Genomic DNA, 21668 nt, shown 5'->3' on the forward strand with positions numbered 1-21668 from the left:
TAGCTAAATAAAAGTCATGAGAGGACTTGGGCAAGAACATAGAAAATAAATATCAAGAAGGTGGTAAGATATTCTGGAGGTTGTTGAAGAAGCTTAGAAATGGAGGAAAGAGTGCTGTAAAAGGAGTTAGAGATGATAAAGGTGACATGAAAACAGGAGAAAAAGATATCCTTGAAGTATGGAGTAATTACTTTGAAAAATTGCCAAATGAAACAAGCAGTGATAGCACAGTGGTAAAAACCACTCAACAGGCATACAGTCTGGAATACATATCCATACTTGAAGTAGAAAAAGCCATCAAAGGCTTGAAATGTAGAAAGGCAGCAGGAGTAGATGATATTCAACCAGAAATGCTGAAGTATGGAGGTATAAAAGTCTTAAGTGGCTGCACCGCATAGTTCAGAAAGCCTGGACAGAGGGACGAATTCCTGATGATTGGAGTAGAGCTCTAATAGTGCCCATATATGAAAAGGGAAATAAAACTGAATGTGAGAATTACAAAGGTATTTCCCTACTGAGTGTTCCTGGCAAGATCTATGTAAGTATACTTGAGAAACAGTTGAGAAGAATTGTGAAAAAAAGCTTGGTGAAGAACAAGCTGGATTCAGGCCAAATAGAGGCTGTCAGGATCAGATTTTCACTTTACGACAAATAGTCGAGAAAGCATGGGAATATAACAAAGATCTGTATTTAAGTTTTGTCGATCTGGAAAAGAACTCCTTAGGATTTTTTTGGCTTCATTAGCCAACTGCTGTTCATACCTCTCTTTAGCTACCCTCACTAACCAAGTCACCCTCCTTGCCTGTCTTTGTAGACCTCATGGAATTGGTTATTTCCACTTCTCTTATACTGCCTCCACAATGCCCTTTTTCTCTGTATCGCATGCTTAATCTCTTTATTCATCCATCTCACACCTACCTTATTTAACCTTCTCACCCGTGGAATACATTTAGACATTGCATCTACCAGACAGTTTTTGAAAATTTCCCAAGCTGCATTGATCTCTTTTCCAGCTAACTCCTCATTCCATGCTACACCTGCAAGCTGTCTCCTGAGCTCTTCATAATCACCCCCTTGTAGTTCTATATACAGGGTGTTCGGGATAAATTTGACATATTTATAATTAATTATATTTTTCCATAAGTTACATGTATTAACACACACTTCTCTTCATTTAAAAGTTTGGACCCTTCTTCATTCATATACAAGATGTCAGAAAGGATGGATAGCTGGAACCCACCTGAATCATGGAAGAGAATAACTTGTATCATGATGATTCGTGCCCGCCATCAAAATAAGGATATTACGACTGCTGCCCAATGCTCCCTGAATACAGTAAAAACAATCAGGCATGAACTAGAGACTTGCAATGGTGACTACGAGGATGTAGCAAGAAGAAAGATCCCTAGCAGACGATCTGATTGCGTTCGTACAGCAGAATTCCTCGCAAATCTGCAGGAACAGGTGTTGAAGAACCCTGGCATTGGAATTCGGGCTTTGTTCGTGGAGTTGCTAACTGTAGTCAAGCCCTGGATAACAAGGGTAGCCAATGGTAGGCCGTATGTATGGCAGCAGGATTCGGCCCCTTGCCACACCTCTGGGAAAAGTCAAAAATGGTTGTCTGAAAATTTCTACGACTTCACCAGTCCAAATGTTTGGCCTCCAAACTCCCCAGACCTTAACCCCATGGATTATTTTGTATGGGGCGCAGTTGAAAAAGACACCAATCGCACTTCCAGTAATACAAAAGCCCAGTTAATGGATAAAATTAAAACAGTTTTTGCGGCCCTTCCCAGGGAGACTGTAGCATCAGCTTGTTCGAGGTTCCGAAGCAGAATTGAAGCTGTGATCGATGCTAATGGTGGTTATTTTGAGTAAATCTTGTTGATAGTATTGTAATTAACTCTGCCTGTAATGTTTTTTTGTCAATTCATTAAATTTAATAGATACAAAGAAGATTTTCTTTTTCCTTACGAAACTGTCAAATTTATCCCAAACACCCTGTATACCCTTTTCTCACAGATTCTAGTAGCAAGGCTTATACATTGGCCAGACATAACTGGTAATTAGTTTACGGAATTAACAACGCATATAAAGTATATTAATTAAAGGTAACTTTAATGAATAACTCTTACAGAGGTCCTCACACTGCTAGCAACCATCCAGGTAATCACCTCATGGTCACTCTCACCAATTGGTGGATGATTTGACACCTCATTTATAATCACATCCTCTGATGAGATGACCAAATCCAAGACCCTCAATCCTCGTGTACCCTCTGTTACATACTGTCTGAGGTAGTTATCCCTCAAAAACTAAAAAAACTCATTTTCTTTACTTCCAGTTGCTATCTCATCATTCCAGTCTATATTGCCATAATTAAAATCACCCATAATGATCACCCTTTTCTTATTTGCTTATACATTTCATTATCACCACCACCTTCCCATTACCTGGTCTATAACAATATCCAACCAAGTATTTGATTCCATTCACCTCTGTCTCACACCATACTGCCTCAAAACCACTGGCACTATTTCCCTCCTGCATCTCTACCCTGTATGGACATAACTTTTTCTCTATCATCAATAGCACTTCCCCCCTCCCTGTTTACCTCTTCTATCCTCACGAAACACATCATACCCTTCCATCTCTATTCCTGTCAGGATGTCATCCTCTTCCAACCATGTCTCACTTATTCCGACAATCTTTGGGTGAACAGATGCAATTAGTGCAACCATTTCATCTGCCTTGTTTCTTATACTTTTAGCATTTGTATACAAACACAACAGCTCATTTCTGGATCTACAGCTAGTTCCACTGATACTACTCACTCGATGTGGTCTCTCCACTCGACTGGGGCCATTTCCCTTTCTGCTTCTTCATTTTAGAACCCCCTTCAATTCCAACTGTTTCCCCCTGATCCCAGGTCATCCCATTCCTTTCCTGTCTACACATGCTTGCAAAGAAAGGGTTGCTTATGTTACATAGCAGGTCAGCATGAACTTTAGTCTTATTTGTTATAATTTGTTAGCTTCATTGATAAAAGGACTTTGATGTAAACTGTGTGCAGAAGGTATTTTATCAGAGTTTCGATTATAATACAGTAGTAGTTTAATTGAAAGATGTCAACTCTGAAATATATATCTACAAAATTCATGAAAGTTCATGACTTAATTCTGTACATCTTTTTTTTTTTTGAGATATGCATATGTATATGATATTGGTAATAATATTAGTTAGTCCATGAAATCCATCCTCTTGAGTAGTTACATAAAAAATGAATTAATGCTTTTGCTTGATTAATCAATCCTTAATAATAATAATAGAGATATTTCTTTTCTGACTAATATGGCATTCCATCTGTTATTAAAGTAGTTCAGTTACCATCATCCCCTCTCTTACAAGATCATATACTTTCACATGTGTTTTTAAAAAGTAATTCATATATTATGATCATCATAATCCCAAGACACCCCCCCTATCCCCATGGAGTCAAAGACTCACTTAGGAGGTCGCTTTTGTCATGCACACAACTCATCATGCCATGCCTTAAATACATTCAAATTCTCCACAGACACCACACTCTCAGGCATTGATCATTCACAACTCTTCATACAAAAAACCTACTTCTCGCTAGTTTGGTCACACCCTCCTTATACAGCTTTCAGGTTGTTCCTGTTGTTCTCCCTCCATCTCCCTCAATGATATGAAAAATCTCTTCAACGTTAATCCTGTAACAATCCCTTACCAACTTGTACATCTCTATTATATCACCTTCCCCTTCATCCATATCCACTAGACTCTGCAATTGCATCTTCTCAACATTTCCTCATACTCAACATTCCAGAACCAGAAAAAATCTTCAGTCATGTTGCTTAACTTTAAGAGTATATATGAGAATACAGACTGATAAGGAAATAACTATTTATTAATTTATTGCTGATATTTCACTGTCCACTCTGTTAGCCTAGTGGCTATGCACTTTGCAACCATATGCCTGGGGAAGGAGTGTCCTAGGCTCGATTCCCATCGACGATGTGAGGAGCTTAAGGATCTTTATCAGCCATAGCCAAGTTAGCCAGTCTTGGGTGTGGACAGCAGGGTTTTTTCCACCAGTTTATCTGGGGTTTTTCATCCCATCCTGCAAACACACAGGCTACAGTCATAGGATATAGTACGACAAGGAAGACAACTGTAAACTACCTTGCTCATAATCATTTCCCTAGGATGGTAGCATATAGCTACCCTCACCAGCTTTATGGCTGAGTGAATAGAATAGAAATGGACATTTCACTGGTATTCTATCCAGCATCTTCAGAGCAGAAAAACAGTTTGTCACAGTATGCACCACCACAATCTGATATAACAATAGATTAGTTTGAACAATTGTAATGTGCAATACCAAAGACTAAAGTCCTAATTAAGCGCCATCTATGTTGAAAAAAAAAAAAAAACAGAGAGAGAGAAAGCAGGTATTAATTTGGTCTTAAGATGACTGTCTCTCTCAAATCTTTGGCAAATTTATACAGCCATGCTTGTTGAAGTTTGGAGTATTTCAAGGCTTCTGTTGATTCCAGGAACAACCTCTCTGACCCGTAAAAGCTTCTGTGCAGCACTTTTGTTTTTTTCCAATTGATCCTGTGTGCAGTGGTATCTAAAGCATGGTCTGCTAGACCTGACTTGCCATAGCAATAGTGCCAGATATATTTTTATGTTCACTGAGGCAGATGTCCAACATTCTTCCTGTCCGTCCATAGTAGGCTCGAGGACATGAACAGGACACTTCATAGACTCCTGGATGTGATAAAGGAGAGATTCTCCCCTATACACAACTTACTGATACCTGTCAGACAGTGCAATTCAATGCACTAGTTTAATATCCAACACCATTTGTTCTAGTTTAACCATCGAGCCTACTATGGACAGACAGGAAGAATGGTGGACATCCGCCTCAGTAAACATAAAAAAATATCTGTCACTATCGCTATGGCAAGTCAAGTCTAGCAGACCATGCTTTAGATACCCCCTGCACACAGGTTAGGGAGAATATACAACTTGTTGATCATTGAAGTCAATGCACCATCATGGATATGAACTTGAAACATTCTAACTAACCAAATTAAAATTATATATATATATCGTTATATATACTGTTGTTATAATATATATTATTATAATATATAACAACATGTTTTATCTATACTGATTATTAAAATATAGGTTGGATATTGGTGGAGAATAACATACATGCATAACATAACATAGCATAGCATAGCATAGCATAACATAAACATTAACATACCATACCATACCATACCATACCATACCATACCACAACCCAACCCAACCCACGTTATATATACTGTTGTTATAATATATAACAATATGTTGTTATCTATACTCCATGCCTGATTATTAAAATATAGGTTGGATATTGGTGGAAAATAACATACATGGTTGGAGCAATCAAACTCTCTTTTGAATATAACAAATTGGTGCAGTGTTTCAGTATCATACAAAATGTGTAGTAATTCACAAAACAAAATTGATATAATTTCACTGTTGCAAAACAATATGGTTGTCTGCTATAGTTCTTTTTCTTTTGAGGAGGGGGAAGCTGATATTACCATAAAAAGTGCATTATTCATCACTTCGGTTTTATGAATTATTATACATAATTGATGAATAATTCACTTCTTATAGAATATGAGCTGCCCCTCCTTAGAAGAAAAATAACTGCCACAGACAACTATTTTGTTTTTCAATAATGAAATTATTTCAGTTATGTATAATAATTCACAAAACAGAACCGAAATAATGTCATTATTGAAAAACAATATGGTTGCTGCTACAATTATATTTCTTTTTAGTAAGGACAACTGATATGCTTTAAGAAGCATGTTATTCATAATCATGTTACGTGTTATTAGCTTTTTACACATCAGTGCTGTGTGTGTATGTGTGGAAAGTAGTTTTGGAGAAAGAATAACCTGTTGGTGTAGTCCCTTACAAATAAAGATTATAGTCCTTCAGCAACATGGTGTGAGAAAGACACTGCTCTAAACAACATAGGCAGATGGAATGAATGAACAGGACAAGAATATGGTTTGGTAGTTTTGAAGTTGACAGTGAATGGGTGTTGATCAACAGTTCCTCTTTTGTTTACAGACTTAAGTGAAAGTGGAAGAAAGGCTGTAACTAGTTCAGCAGAATAGCATCCATGAAAATATGTATTGAACAGGCAAAAAGCAGGGACAGAATGGTCATGAAAAAGTGACTGGAAATTTTAGGAAAATTTTTGCTGTTGTTCTAAATGTGTGAACAGTTTTGAATTTATACAGTGTTAGAAGTTGTATGGTGTCTTGAGCAGAAAAGGGCATCTAGACATCTGGCTTTATTGAAGTGAAGGAGTCTATGGATATGATATGCTGCTTACATGAAGAAAGGACCAGAGATTATGTAGTGAATGACCAGACGGAATTGGCAGTCTAGTGGCAAAGAGCGAGTTGTTAGAAAACCAAGACATGGATACTGGTCTGGTTTTTATGAGTAGAATGGAAGGTGTGTGCCTTCATTACAGAAAGAGATATATCATTTATTCAATTGGATTAGGTGAATGGATCAGATTAGGAAAAACAATGAGTCCAAGGAAAAGAGTAGTAGAAATCATGAATGTCATCCCATTTGGCACCATTTTAGTAGTGCCAAAGAGACTGAGAGTGACTGTTTTTGAAGATCCATAGTAAAGAAAACATGAATGAAGTTATGGTCTGAGTTACCAAGAGGGACATTGGATGTTCCCCCCACTCCAAGGTAAACAGACCATCTACATCATATTTTGAAGTAGAGTTCCTTAAAAAGAGATCAAGAATGTCGGAAGGGTGGAGATGATATCTGATATTCTGGTAGATGGATGGAAGATTTGTGTAAAATATTTGTTGACACAAATACCTTAAAATCTCTTCCAGCTTAATCATTGAAATTGAAAAAAGGAAGCCAGTTTGAGTTGTAAACATTCAAGTCCCAAAGGAAGACAACCTCACTATTTGGACTGTAGAAAATCAAGTTTTAAAGATAAATAATGAGAAAAGTCAGAGTGATTATCAGAATTTAGAGATCAGTAGAGACAGAATCAATGAAACTAAATTATTATTTTCATACTTCCACAAGGAGACTTACATTCATCAAGGGTGGTTCTAGCATTAACTCATTTTTTTTTTTTTTAGGAGAACATCAGAGCATCATTTTTGATGCTAAAGAAAACATAGTAAAGAAAACATGAATATCCATAGAAACATGCTTTTTTGATCTAGACATCATCTACTAAGGCAATTCATGTGAAACATGAATTGCCTTAGTAGATGACTTATGATTTAGTAGACGATTTGTGAAGTTATTAGCCTCTGTATACAAGTAGCCCGGTCATGATGATACTTCATGTGCAAATTTTGTTTGCTTACACTTTGATAAAGGATTAAATTAAGAATATAATTTCTTGGCATGTTTAATTTATAGATAGTCTTCGTGTTTGAGACGGTTTGAATTTTAGAAAGTATTCATGTTCTAAACTATTTGTTTTCTAGAAAATATTTGTTTTTCAAGAAAAAATCATATCACTCAGAAAATTGCCAAATACCCCCAGGTGAATGTAATTATGGCAGCAACCTGTTGTCACATGATTGAGCATTGGCAACAAGTTATTAAAAAGTATGGGTATGCATTTTAGGGTGAAAGGCTTGCAGTCCTCTCTCTGTTCAATTAGAGTACCTAGTTTCTAATGATTATTTTTGAGCAAATTATAACATATACTGAATATTAAGCCATATTCTCTAGACCTTACAGGTGTCTACCAGATCCCTTGCTGTTTTGCTATGACCAAATAGGCGGGACAGCCAATATCAGAATTTCTGAACACGCAGACTACATCCGGTCAGAAGAATGTTGGAAGGGTGGAGATGATATCTGATATTCTGATAGATGGATGGAAGATTTGTGTAAAATATTTGCTGACACAAATACCTTAAAATCTCTTCCATCTTAACCATTGAAATTGAAGAATGGAAGCCAGTTTGATTTGTAAACACTCAAGTCCCAAAGGAAGACAACCTCACTATTTAGGTTGTCTTCCTTTATAATAACTCCAGAGGTACTGAGGGACTGTAAATAGTGAGGTTGTCTATTTACAGTCCAGAGTAAATAGATTATAGTCATTCTGGACTTTAATCTATTTACAGTCACTTTGGACTTGCTGATCATGTTTGGATACTTACCACAGGATATTCTGGAGGAAGGGCACTCTATTGCACCACAGCAAATACAAATAATGAAAGGGTATTCCTGAAATCTAACTTGGCTCTGAGAAACTTTCCAAATCTCATCAAATTTGGGTGCATGAAACTTCCCCAAATTTAGAAAGTACTCATCCTCTGATCTTCAACCACCCAAAGACCACCCAATTTCACCCACTAGGGGGCATGATTTAGGACTCTACGCCTGACTTTGGTTGCCTTTCTTCAGCCTCATTTACTTAATATTAGTGCCTGCATGCACATATCATTGTTCTGTGACCTGATGATAGCAATGTAATGTTGCTGAAATATTGGACGTATTAATTTTAAAGTTATTATAATTAATACATTGTAATTTCCTCAAAAATAATAGTTATGAATAGCCAACATATAAGCATTTCTATAAAAGTACCTAGTTTCCTCTTTTCATTCTGTACTCTCAGCAGTGCTCCCTGCATGCCACTATATTTGGACTTCCTCCATACACGATCTTTCAGTGTGAGTAGTAGCTTTATATGTTAACTAATTGGGAAGCTTCTTGATGCATTCTTATCAGATTTGTTTCTGTGTGCTGTGACAGCTGACCTGCAAATCCAGTTTACTGCAATAGCATCAAATGGAAGTCCCTAGGACTCTACAGTGTGCTTGGCATGACATTGTGGGTCTGTGCTACATGTAATGGAGGGGGAAACAGAAACTGGAAATCCCACTCAAGAGATCACACATGGCAACAGCTACTTTAGGTTACTAGTAAATGAGGTGGTGCTTAACAGGACAGTGATAATCATCTACCAATCATGTACCTAGAGATCTAGTTTGCATTTCATCATGTTCTAATAGCATCTCAACACCAAAACAATAAATAAGATATTGTCTAAGTACCTCTGTAGCGCATTTGGAAGAACAATGCGACACTGTCCTTCAATTGGAGACTTGAGATTAATTCCTGTCATGATGAGAGAAATCTTTATATGGACATTTTCAGTTCAAGATGAGTTAGTTGACTTCATATGGAGACAGCAGGGTTGTACATCATACATGTAAGTAAATTAGTGAGATAACATACACACAGTTTACAGACAAATAATGGTTGGTAGCATCATGTGTAGACAGTGGCTAGTTGCCATTGGATGTAAATGGAGGATTAAGTAGTTAATAGAGAGGATTATGCAGATGAATGTCTCCAAGATGATTCCTTGGACTGATTGGAAGTGTCATATAATAACAGTAATAGTGAAAATAATATCTGATTGAGTTTTTTTTTTAATTTTTTTATTTTTTAAACCAGCAACTTTAGAACGCAACTACTTGTCATGAGACAATTAAAATTGCAATTGAAAAAAGACCTGAAGTCCTAACTTGATGCCTTCTAACACTACAAATAGAAGTTTTTATTACTGTTAGGTTGGATTTGATCTTAAAATGAATGTCTCCCAAATTTTAGGCAAATTAATGCAGCCTTATTTTGTACAGTGTCATTTCTATTACTCTTAAAAAGTCTCTTTTAATCACTTTTATACACCACATTAGCTTTCTTCCATCTAATCCTATGTGAAAGGGGATCCATGCTATATTGTAACAAGTAGTTGTGTCCTGAAGAATTGGGTTAAAAAATCAGTGAATTATTAGGTAGTTAATTATTATTATTCGTTGTTAACAGCAGACTTCCCTGGAATCAAGACTCATTGCAGGAGATGCACATAATCACATACAAAGACAATCAAACCTTGCTTTAAATTCATTCAGTGTATTTGCATTCACTCTCATTCAGTGCATTCCTCTCACTACCTATTCCTTATCCCCTTGCTCATAACCTCCTAATAACAGTTTTCAGGTATGGCTCCCTTATTCTATCCTCTCTCTCATTCTTTAAAAAAAAAATATTCCACATTAATTTAGTAACAGCCTCCTTACCAACTTAAATACTACCTACTCACCTACAGGAATAAAAATGTAAATGGTTAATAAAATTAAGCCTATAGATTTATTGGTACTTTTAACAACATCAATCGTTTAAACACCAATGTTTAATTGTTTAAACAATCTTTAAATGTTATCCACCTGGGGAAAAAAATATTTTTAAAATTTTATTTCTAGTATAGTATGAAAAGTATTTAGTTATTGACGTATTGTGCACCATCTCCAGTTTTCTTTCTTAGCTCAGTGTTCCAGTTGAGAGGTCAAGTAAGTTATACACTCTGCCAAGAGATCTCTCATGAACAATATGGCAGCATGGGGCCCCCTGAGGAATTTCCCTAGTGTGCCCATGCCTTAAGACAGCCTTGACAGTATGTAACTTCTTAACCTGTGCATTAACTTACATTTTGCAATATTAAATTGACAATCATGATCCTTTGCTCATAATATCAGTTTATTTAAATCATCCTACAGGATATCTATATCACCTTTATGAATTATTTGCCATCTCAAGTTTTCTGTCATCGTAAACAACTGAGTATTCCTCCTTAAATCTTTCCCTATATCATTGATATACAAATTAAAGATTAGTGGCTCTGGTACAGAACCTTGGGTTACTTCATTAGTCACCATCATTCTGTTATAGTCTGCAGGACTCGAGGAGAGTATCTGGTGTCTGTCTGTCAGCTCCCCCCCCACACACACACATAATTGCTACTAGCTTCAGATCCATTCACATTTGATGTGGTATTTTGTCAAATGCATTTTCAAAGTCCAGCAGCATAGTGTAGCCATTTCCTTCATTTAATTCTGCTATTACTTTATTATAAAATGTGAATACATAACTAAAACAGGACCTTCCTTTTACATCATGCTGCCCTACTATAGAGTATTGTATCCCTATCCATGCGCTGTAAGATTTTGCCTTTAACCAATAACAACCACTCATGAAATATTAATTGGTCTGTAGTTTATTGTTCTGTCTTGGAGTAACCTTTATGTATTAGAACTATCTTAGCCTCTTTGGGTAAGATAGTTCCAATACTTGGAACATTGCCAGAGCTGAGACTTAGATTGAACTTCATCAGTGACACTGCCAACTCTCTTGCATATTTGCATATCAAATGGGCTGACATGCCATCCATTCCCATTGTTGTATTCACATTGATATTTTTCAATATGCTGAGCATCTCCTGTTCATCTAACTGAATTCTGACATTAGTTTTTGTTATATCAGCAACTGCAAAAATCTCCACCTGATCATATTATATGTCATTGCAAATTGATGGATCAGCAAATCGATTACAGTGGTATCTCGCTAGTCCGAACCCTCCAGTCATTTGAACTGCAGTTTGAAAGAAAAAAACATTTATTACATATTATTATTTTATGCACTATTATTTTTATTTAATAATTATTATTTTAACTATGATTATTTATTTTATTATTATTACAGTACAGTATTTTTTTTCATACTTTCGATTGTACGGTTATATTGTAGGCCTATTTTGATTTATTGCATGTGTTCACGTTTGCTTTTTTATACTGTACAGTACGTACTGTATTGTCGGCATGAATCACCGAATTTGAAATCAAATCAGATGCAGAAATTATAAATATGACGCTACAGAATGAATTAGAAGACGATGATGATGATAAAGAAGTTGACAGTTTTAATATGTGTATAGAATGGGCTAAGCAGAATGATACGCAATTCCACAAAATTTTGTTGCTAATGCAGCTCAGAGAAGAAGCATTTGTAAAAAGTTTAGCTTCCAAGAAGCAAAAAAAAATCAGTGACTTTTTTACAAAGAAATAAAAAAAAACTTTTTTGTGTGTTATTTTGTGAAACTTTTTTTTGTGATGTGTACAAGAACGTGATATTTTTTACGCAAATCAAGTTATGTAATGAACTATGCAATTTTATTAAATCAGAATCCTGAACAAAACAGGTACATACAAAACTAAATTTTTTTACTAAAATAAACTTGTGTACCGTATTTTTACATTACAAGTACAGTAGCTTTTTTTCTATCAGTTACTTCATTTATTTACAGAATTAAATTTGATGTACCATTAGAATCTTATTATTTTTGTTTTAAATGCTAGTTATTATTGTCTCTTGGGAGAAAATTCTCTAATCCGAACTTTTCACTAATCCGAACAAGCACGGTTTTTATTAGTTTGGATTAGTGAAATACCACTGTATTTCTTTTGCTCTGTCACCTTCTTACCATTAGCACTGAGTAAGGATGTTTCTTCCATAATCATTCTTTCTCTTGCATGCTATTTAGAAAAAAAACTCATTTGGATTTATTTTGGCCTGCTTAGCTAATTTTATGTCATAATCTGATTTAGCATTATTTACCATACTGGTCATCCTTCATGCTTGCATTCTGTACTGCTCGTGAATATGCTGATCACTTTTTTTTATATTCTCTCCACAATTTTTTTTTTTTTTTTGCAGCTCTTGCTTTATATCTCTACTTATTCACTTAATCTCCACCTAGTTTATCTTCATGACTAGTATGCAGTCTGATACTGCTTCTCTCAGACAATTCCTGACCACTTCTTATGCACTGCCAGCATTCTTTCCTTGTGATTTCTCAAACCATAGCACTGCTCCAAGATGCCTCCTAAGTCTGACAAGACTGTATGGTCAGTCTCTTCAATTGTTGGCAGAGTGTCTACTTTGGTTATGGATATATCTTCTGATGCTGTTACCAGATTGAGCACTATCATACCCCTGTTGCCCTCCATGACCTGTCGTTTCAGGTAATTATCTCTGAGCAAATGTATAAATGGCATTTACATCTTCCTGTGGACTTCCTGGTCAGTAGCAGCAACTAACCATATATTTTATCCTATTGGCCTCTATCTCACACCAGATAGCCTCAAATTAACCATCCACCCCAGACATAAAAATCCCAACTTCTAATTTTGCCATTCTCTATTCTCCGATTTGTTTGAAAACTGTAATCATTTTCCCATGAGAATTTATGTAAATTGAAAAATGGATTAATCCATTCCCAAACCCCAGATGATTGCTTATTTAAGCCTTTATAATACCACTTGATGCATAAAATCGTATACAAAAACAATGAATATGCATAAAATCTTACACAAAAAGAATAAACACAATAAATAGATAAAATATAGATGAAAATTTAATATTATTATTATTATTACGGGCGACTCCAAGGAGTCTTTAGACTCATCGAGGGAGACCCTAACATCATGTCAAGAACAACTATTCAACATCCACACAGTATCTACATTACTTTGCCTTGAACTCATTCACAGTCATGCCACCCACAACAGATTCTGGCAGCTTATTACATTCATTCACCACTCTCCAAGTAAAAAACCTAGTTCTAACACACTTGCTAACCACACTCTTGCCCAGTTTCCATGGCTGGCCCCTAGTCCTCCTATCACCAGTCCTGTTCTGAAAAATATCCTCTGAATTAATGTTATAGAAACCCTTTAGTAATTTGAATGTCTCAATCATATCACCCCTTTTCTGCCTATCAACCAATTTCTGCAACCCACAAATCTTTCTTCAACCTGTTCTCATAAGGTTCATTCCATAAACCTGCTATCATCTTGGTCACTCACCTCTGGATCCTCTCCACCTCCTCCCCATCAAGAAGAAACCCTAGTGCCCAGATCTGGGCACAGTAGTCAAGATGGGGTCTTATCAAGGTTCGATACAGAGGAACAATAACTTGCTTGTCTCTGCTCGTCAAAGTATTCTTCAGTAACCAAGTGATTTGATGAGCTGATTTAGCCACTTTTGCAATGTGCCCCCCCCCCCCCCCTAAACTTTAACTCCCTATCAACCAACACTCCCAAATCCCTGGCCCTCGTCAATCTCCTGGAGTACAGTTCCACCAATGTGGTATACTGCTGCTAATCTTTTCACCCGAAAATGCATAACCTTACATTTTGCCACATTAAATTGACATCCATTCTCCTTAGCTATCCTCCAACCTATCCAAATCATCCTGCAAAATTTTGACATCATGTGCATTCACTATTGCTCTACCCAACTTTGCATCATCATTAAACAAATGAACAGTTCCTCTCAGATCCTTTTCTATATTGTTAATAAAAAAATCAATTAGTAGTGGTCCAAGAACAGAACCCTGCGGCACACCACTAGAATAAACTACTCTCTGATATGTTCCATCAATCACCCTCCTGTCCATCTCACAACCCTATATCCATCCCCATATGCTGCAGTTTACTGATTAGAATTCCATGCAGTATTCTGTCAAAGGCCTTAGCAAGGTTCAGCAGTATCACTGTAAACCCAATACCCTTATCCAGTTCAGCCGTCACTGTATTATATAACTTAAGCAATTTACTGAGACATGATCTACCCTTCACCAAACCATGCTGTCCCCCCATACAGTATCCCATTATCATCTATCCATTCCTTTATTTTTCTCTTGACTACTTTCTCCAAAACATTGACAACTATTCCTGATATGCTGATCAGTCGGTAATTTGCAACAGCAGTCTTGGACCCTCCTTTATGCAGTGGAACTATTTTCCCCTCTTTCCACCCCCTCGGGACTAACCCAGACCCTAGAGTCAATTTAAACAAAATGGTCAAGGGCACTGACAATTCTAGACCTGAACTAGTATACCATCCAATCCCACAGTTGTATTCACATTAAGGTTTTGTAATATACTCTTCACCTCCATTTCATTCACCTCAATTCTCGTATAAGCTATAAGTTCCTTCATTCCTGCAATGATATACTCTTGCAAAGTGCTCACTCAGTAATTCCACTATATCAACTGATTCAGTAACCTCCCTATACATTTTTTACTGCCGTATACATTTTTTCTTTTACTTGCAGCATATCAAAAAAGCTGTTTGGGATTCTCTTTAGCTTGCGTGGCTAATATCCTTTCATAATCTGCTTTTGCTTTTCTTACCACACTCATTACCCTTCTAGCCTGTGCTTTATACTGTTCATGTGCCTGCAGGTCACTTTTCTCCTTAAATTCCCTCCACAGTTGTTTCTTTTTTTTGCAGCTTAAGCTTAATGGTGTTATTCATCCATTTAACCCCTACTTGATATACTATCCTGACTCTAGGTATATAGTCAGCCATTACCTCCTTCAAAGGATCCTTTACCACTTCCCATGCACACTATCAACCTCCAGCCCTTGCAGTTTTACATGCTATGGCACTGAACCAAGCAATCTCCTAAGCTTATCATACTTATCAGCCTGGTAATTCCATATGTACCATGTCTTAATTGAAAATTCCACGCTTTTAGCCACCTCCCAGGTCAAGACCTTATGATCACTCTCACCAATTGGTGGCAACATGGTCATATTGCCACCAATACAGTCAAATTCTCAGATGCAGTTATTAGGTCAAGCACTCTTGAACCCCTGGTATATTCCATTACATGCTGTCTCAGGTAGTTATCCCTTAATAACTGCATAAAATCCAATTCCTTCCTCCCATGTGTCCTCTCCTCCTTCCAATCAATGTTACCATAGTTGAAATTCCCCATAATAATTACCCTCCTTCCACTCATTGCATCTATTTGCTTATGCATACTATCCCCACCATCTATTCCATCACCTGTTCTATAGCACCACCCAACTGTATATTTCGTTCTGCTAGTCTCAATCTCATACTAAATAGCCTCGAATGTGCTCTTTTCACTATCCTGCAGTTCAACTTCTATTCTCCTTGACTGCAGTTCATCAGCTATCATCAGTAATACTCCTCCCCCCATTTTTGTTTCTCTCTGTCCCTCCTGAACACACTATACCCTTCACATTCTATCCCACTAGCTATATCATCTTCTGTCAGCCATGTCTCACTAATGCCAATAACCTGTGGCCAGGAAGAGCCAACCAATACCAAAAATTCTTCCTTCTTGTTCCTTTTGGCATTAGTATACATGAAGTGCAGAAGCCTGTTAGTCCAACCCCAATCTTGATGCCTTATACTAACTATACCATTCTGATTTGTTGTCCTTCATACTAACTCGGGCATATTATACACATTCTTACACTCACCTGCCTCACTGATATCCGCATATCCACTCCCCCCCCCCTAATAGCTCTAGTATCCCTGATTCTGCACAACCACTTTTACTTCATTCTGCAACACATTTTCCAGTCTCCGCACACCAAATCCATTCAGATGCAAACAACCATCCATCTCGTATAAGTCCTTTTGCCCATCAAACTCACTCCACACATCCACAAACTCCACACCACTCCTCCTGCATAACCTGTGCATAGAGTCATTTGCAATTATGGCCCTCCTTCTCAACCTCTTCTCTGTCATACCGCAGCAACAGACTCACTATCTTAACTCTCTCTCACTCTTTTCTTTTGTTACCTCTAGTAATTCCTTCAAGTCCTCTCTCATAGCAAATTTTTCACCTTTTAAATCATTCTTTCCTGCCACTACTATCATTTCTTTCACCCTCTGCTTTTGTGTTTTCTAATAGCCTCACTTACATCCTTAATTTTCTTTATTAACTTCACTTTAACTATACGGAGGAGAGTTGTAATTTGTAAAAAAACAACAAAACAGAAAGAAAATCAGATCAGTGCACTGCAAAGTCGAGCAGGTGTCTGCACTGAGCGGAGGCTGCCATGTAATCGACACTCTCCCACCTTACATTTGATTCTGTGGAGCGTGTGGTTACTGGTTTGCCTGTTTGGGAACCGAGATTCTGTTCAGAAACCTGTGCTTTTTTTTTTGTTAGGAAAATATGTTTGGGAACTGATTTGTTCAAGATGAGAGTCGTTCGACAACCGTGGTTCCACCGTATATGCATTTCAACGTCACCTTGGACCCACAGTTATCCTTGTGTATTGTCATTACCAACCAATTCAAATCTGAAATCTGTGAACATTTAGCATTACATTATCATTTCTTTACACACACACTCATTTATCCCATGGGTAGCCAGACACATGCTGGAGTGCATCTCACCCTTAATATCTCTAGTTTTCTTGGTTTAACTCTTCCAGACTCTCACTAAACAACATGTCCTCCAAACATCCAACTTAAAAATTATTCAGATGTAGTTCATCAGGCATATAAGTCCTTTCATTCACCAAATTCACTCCATGCATCTATAAACTTCTCACCAATCCTCTTGCACAATCTACTCATTGACTCATTAGCAATCATGGCTCTTCTGAATTCCTGCCTATCAGGCAGCTATGAATACAGCCACTCTCAAAGCAGTGGTTTGGCTATGCTATGTTGATGATATGTTTGTTATTTCACCACATGGTCCAGACGCATTGGATACATTTTTAGTGCATTTAAGTAGCCAACACCCTAAAATCCACTTCACAATGGAACAGGACGCTAATAACTGTCTGCCTTTCCTAGATACACTAATCACACAGCTTCCAGATGGTTCCTTATTTTTTTTCTGTTTATAGAAAACCCACACATACAGGGGATATTTGCAGAAACAGTCACATCATCATCCAGCTCAACAGTATGGTATCCTAAAAACATAAACTCACAGAACTAGAGCTATTTGTTCCAATGACAATGCTCTTACTGCTGAACTCTCACTTACATCACACCTACTTAACCAATGGCTATAATCTCCATAGGATAGAAAAAATACTAACTGCTTCCCAGAAATCCCCTCCATTGCCTACCACACAAGAGTGTAGCAAAACTATTACCATCCCATGCATTCAAGGCATATCTGAAAAGACCTTATGTCAAATTTGCAACTCTCATCTGTTCACCTAAGGACGAACTCTCTTCTTTATCACATCCACGAGTTTATGAAGTACGCTGTTCTTGTGCTTCCGGGCTTACCATGGACAGACAGGAAGAACTGTTGACATCTGCCTTGGTGAACATAAAAATACACCTAGCACTATCGTTATGGCAGGTTGGGTCTAGCAGACCATATATTGGATATCACTTCACTTTACCAAAATCTGGGAGATGGTCATTTTAAGATCTAATTAATATTTGTTTTCTCTCTTTTTCCAGCATAACTGGTACCTAATTAGGACTTTAGTTCCTTGTGTTGTCTATTACAATTTTCTTTTATTAAACTAGTCCCACTGTTATACCAAATTATTGTTGTTTTGCATACTGTGACAAACTGTGTTTGTGCTCTGAAGATGCTGGATATAATATCAGCAAATAAGTTAATAAATATTATTTTCTTATCATTCTGTGTTGTCATCAGCACCGTGAAAATAAATAACACATACTGCAAACATATAAGCCTTTCCGCACATTTTCTCCAGTTGCTCTAGCTCCGACCCACATATATAATCAGAAATCCATCAATATACATTAAAATTAGTAGGTACATAAAAAAGCAAGATTGGAACATTCACAATTTTTTGAAGTTGAAACGAATTAGGAAAACATGAAATTGGAGTAACGTATATAGTAGATAGGCATTAAAAGAATGTCTTTTAATGTCTGTCTAAAGATTCATCGCATACAGTCTTTCATCTAAAGATGAAAGATTGTATGCGATGGGGGGGGATTTAATTTTTGGATTATAATTGTCCATTGCCCAATAGCAGAAAGGGATTATATGGGGGGGGGGGAGAGAACAATTTTTTCTGTAAAATGGAGAGGATATATGATTCAGCACCATCTAGTAGCATAAAAATGGTTACTGGAGATTTCATTGCCAAGGTTGAGCAGGATGATATGCATGAAGTAACAGCTTAAAAGCATAGTTTGCATACCTGCTCTAGTTATAATGGACAGAAACTGATAGATTTTTCTGTGTGTAAAAATATGGTTATATCCATATCCCTTTTCTAGGAATCCCTTTAGGGATATGGATATCCCCAGATGGTACAACATTTAATCAGATTGATCACATGCTTATGGATAAAAGATCAACATCAAGTATTATAGTGTAATTATAATACTAAATTATACTAAATCAATACTACAAAATTAAATATAAGTGCAGAATAATCTCAGTGAAGAAACAAGAAAGAATTGAAAGAACACTAAAGTTTAACTTGCAGAAGCTTAAAGAAGATGAAATCAAAACCAATTTCCAACAGAAAATTAGAAAAAGAAATAAAGTTGAAAATATAGAACACATTATAGAAAAAAGCTGGACTTATAAAGTGCCTTCATAGTGCAATGAGAAGAACAATGGGACATTGCACCTTTCAATTGGAAAAGACCTGAGTTCGATTCTCATTGTGACAAGAGGAATCTTTATATGGGCTTCTTTCAGTTGAAGGTGAATTAGCTGATTTCCTTTGGAGGTAGCAGATTTCCCCCCCCCCCCTGGTAACTTGGTTACATCCTGCATACAGGCAAATCAACCATGAAAACACATAATTTACAGACATAAAATACTATTGTTGGTGGTGGTGGCAGGTGGCAGATGGCATTATATGTAATTGGAAAATTAAGTAGTGCAGATGATGAGCTGTGTGTGTGTAGTAGATAGTGCCTATCCATGATGAGTCCTTAAACTCCTTGGAGGTGTCATATAATTCTATCCTTCTCATCCATCCATCCATCCATCCATCCATCCATCCATCCATCCATCCATCCATCCATCCATCCATCCATCCATCCATTCCTTAGAACGGATTGAGTCCCCACCTTGAGGGACTAACAATAAATTAATGCAGTCCATTCATCACTCGTATTCATGACTGTAACCTGTGTGCATTCACGAGACCAGTTTGCCTGTTCTGGGGAACGAAAACCAAGTTTCCAGGTGAACCCCCCCCCACCTCCATATGAGAATGTCTAACTCAATTTTCATTGAAAGAGACCAGATAAAGGTTCCTTGTGTCACTGATGGGAATTGAACCCAGGTCTTTCCAACTGAAAGGCTTCGTCTGTATCAACTGATTTATGGAGGTTCGGTGTCACGTAATAATAATATTAAAAATGGATTCTGAATACTGCAGAAGAAACTCTGGAATATGAAAATAAGGAAATGAAAAGAGATTGCTGATGATGAAGGTGCTCAAGCAATGATAAAAAGAAATAGTGCATACAAAGAATTTACTGCAAGACCATTAAAGAAGGAAAATATAAAGAACTAACATGAGAAATAGATGAAATCTTTTGAAGGAAGAAAAGACTGGCCCTTAATGAAATGATATGCACAGCGGAAATTAGACAAACATATAATGCAATCAAGCAAATTAAAGGAGGTTATATGCCCAGGCTAGATACAGGCAGAGATGGGCAAGAAAATATGTTAAATAAAAAAATTAAAAAAAAAAACATGTTACCTACAGATGTGAAACCTGGATTTACAGCAAGGGTGGAGAATTTTATATTAGCTTTTGAGAGGAAAATCTTTAGAAAAATATTTGTACCAGTGAATGATAATGGTCACTGGAGGATCAGATACAACCATGAATTATATCGAAAAATATCTAGTTTAATCAAGTCAAAAAGTTGCAGTGGGCAGAACTTGTTTTTCATGTGGAAAATAACAGTATTTTTATGAAGATATAAAAAATAACTCTCGGTAAAAGACCAAGAGGAAATTCTTCTCCATTCCACTAACAGAAATACTGCTGGTGGATTGAAGAAGAATTTCCACATATTTCTTCATAATTTAAATAATCAGTGTGTCATTTGGTTCTGACACACACCTGTTATTATAGCTACGGTCAGCAGATAAACTCAGCCAGTTACTTCAGAAATGCAAAATAACTTTTAGAATGTTTGATTATCTTATCTCATTTGATTATCTTGTATAGATTGTTTAGCAAGTCATTTAGAATTTCTCATTTAATGGATATCCATCTTTTTCATATTGGAAATTTAAGAATGTTCAGTTCATCTGATTACAGGTTAGTCTAGCCTATGCATATGAAACAAAAGATGCTCTCTGTTTGGTGCTAACAATAATGAATGGAGGTGATCTGAAATTCCATATTTATAATATGGGAGGAGAACCAGGTTTTGATTTAGATCGTTCTAGGTTCTATACAGCTGAAGTTACACAAGGACTGGAACACCTGCATGCTCAGGGAATTGTTTATAGGTAAGAAAACATTTATTTAATTTTTTTGTTTGTTTACATGATATAAGCGTACACATACACATGCACATATGTATGCAATAAATGTTATGTGATTTTTAAATAATCTTCAGTCACATTAATCTCAAGAAACATTTATTGACATTTGTATGGTATTTGGTGTGTCCTCTTCTTTTGAAATGGAGGAAAAAGATAATTAAATTACAGAGACACTTCATTTGTATTGATTTTGAATAGAAATTTTATATTATGCTTATCCATCTGTTTATTGAATAACAGCAATATTTCACCATATACTACTGTGGAATTTAGAGATTTTTTCAAATACAAGTATTAAATGCAAACCTGCATCAGTATATAAAAGTTCATTTGTAGATAAATCAGAAACAATGACAGGACAGAACTTGCAGGAAAAGTTCCATATTGGTAG

General features: G+C 36.5%; 1 protein-coding gene across 4 annotated transcripts in view; it reads left to right on the top strand.

The window, feature by feature from the left end:
* The window catches only part of LOC150106466 (G protein-coupled receptor kinase 2-like), a 550841-nt gene that overhangs the window by 295568 nt on the left and 233605 nt on the right, over positions 1–21668 (top strand). For all 4 annotated transcript variants that reach the window (XM_090392458.1, XM_090392461.1, XM_090392459.1 and 1 more), the window contains one exon: positions 21048–21241. In XM_090392458.1, coding sequence (XP_090248584.1) covers positions 21048–21241 — 194 coding nt within the window. The remainder of the gene's footprint in view (positions 1–21047; positions 21242–21668) is intronic.

Source organism: Typopeltis vanoorti, chromosome 5, assembly GCF_054136105.1.
Source record: "Typopeltis vanoorti isolate ZY-2024b chromosome 5, IOZ_Tvanoo_1.0, whole genome shotgun sequence".
Lineage (NCBI taxonomy): Eukaryota > Metazoa > Arthropoda > Arachnida > Uropygi > Thelyphonidae > Typopeltis > Typopeltis vanoorti.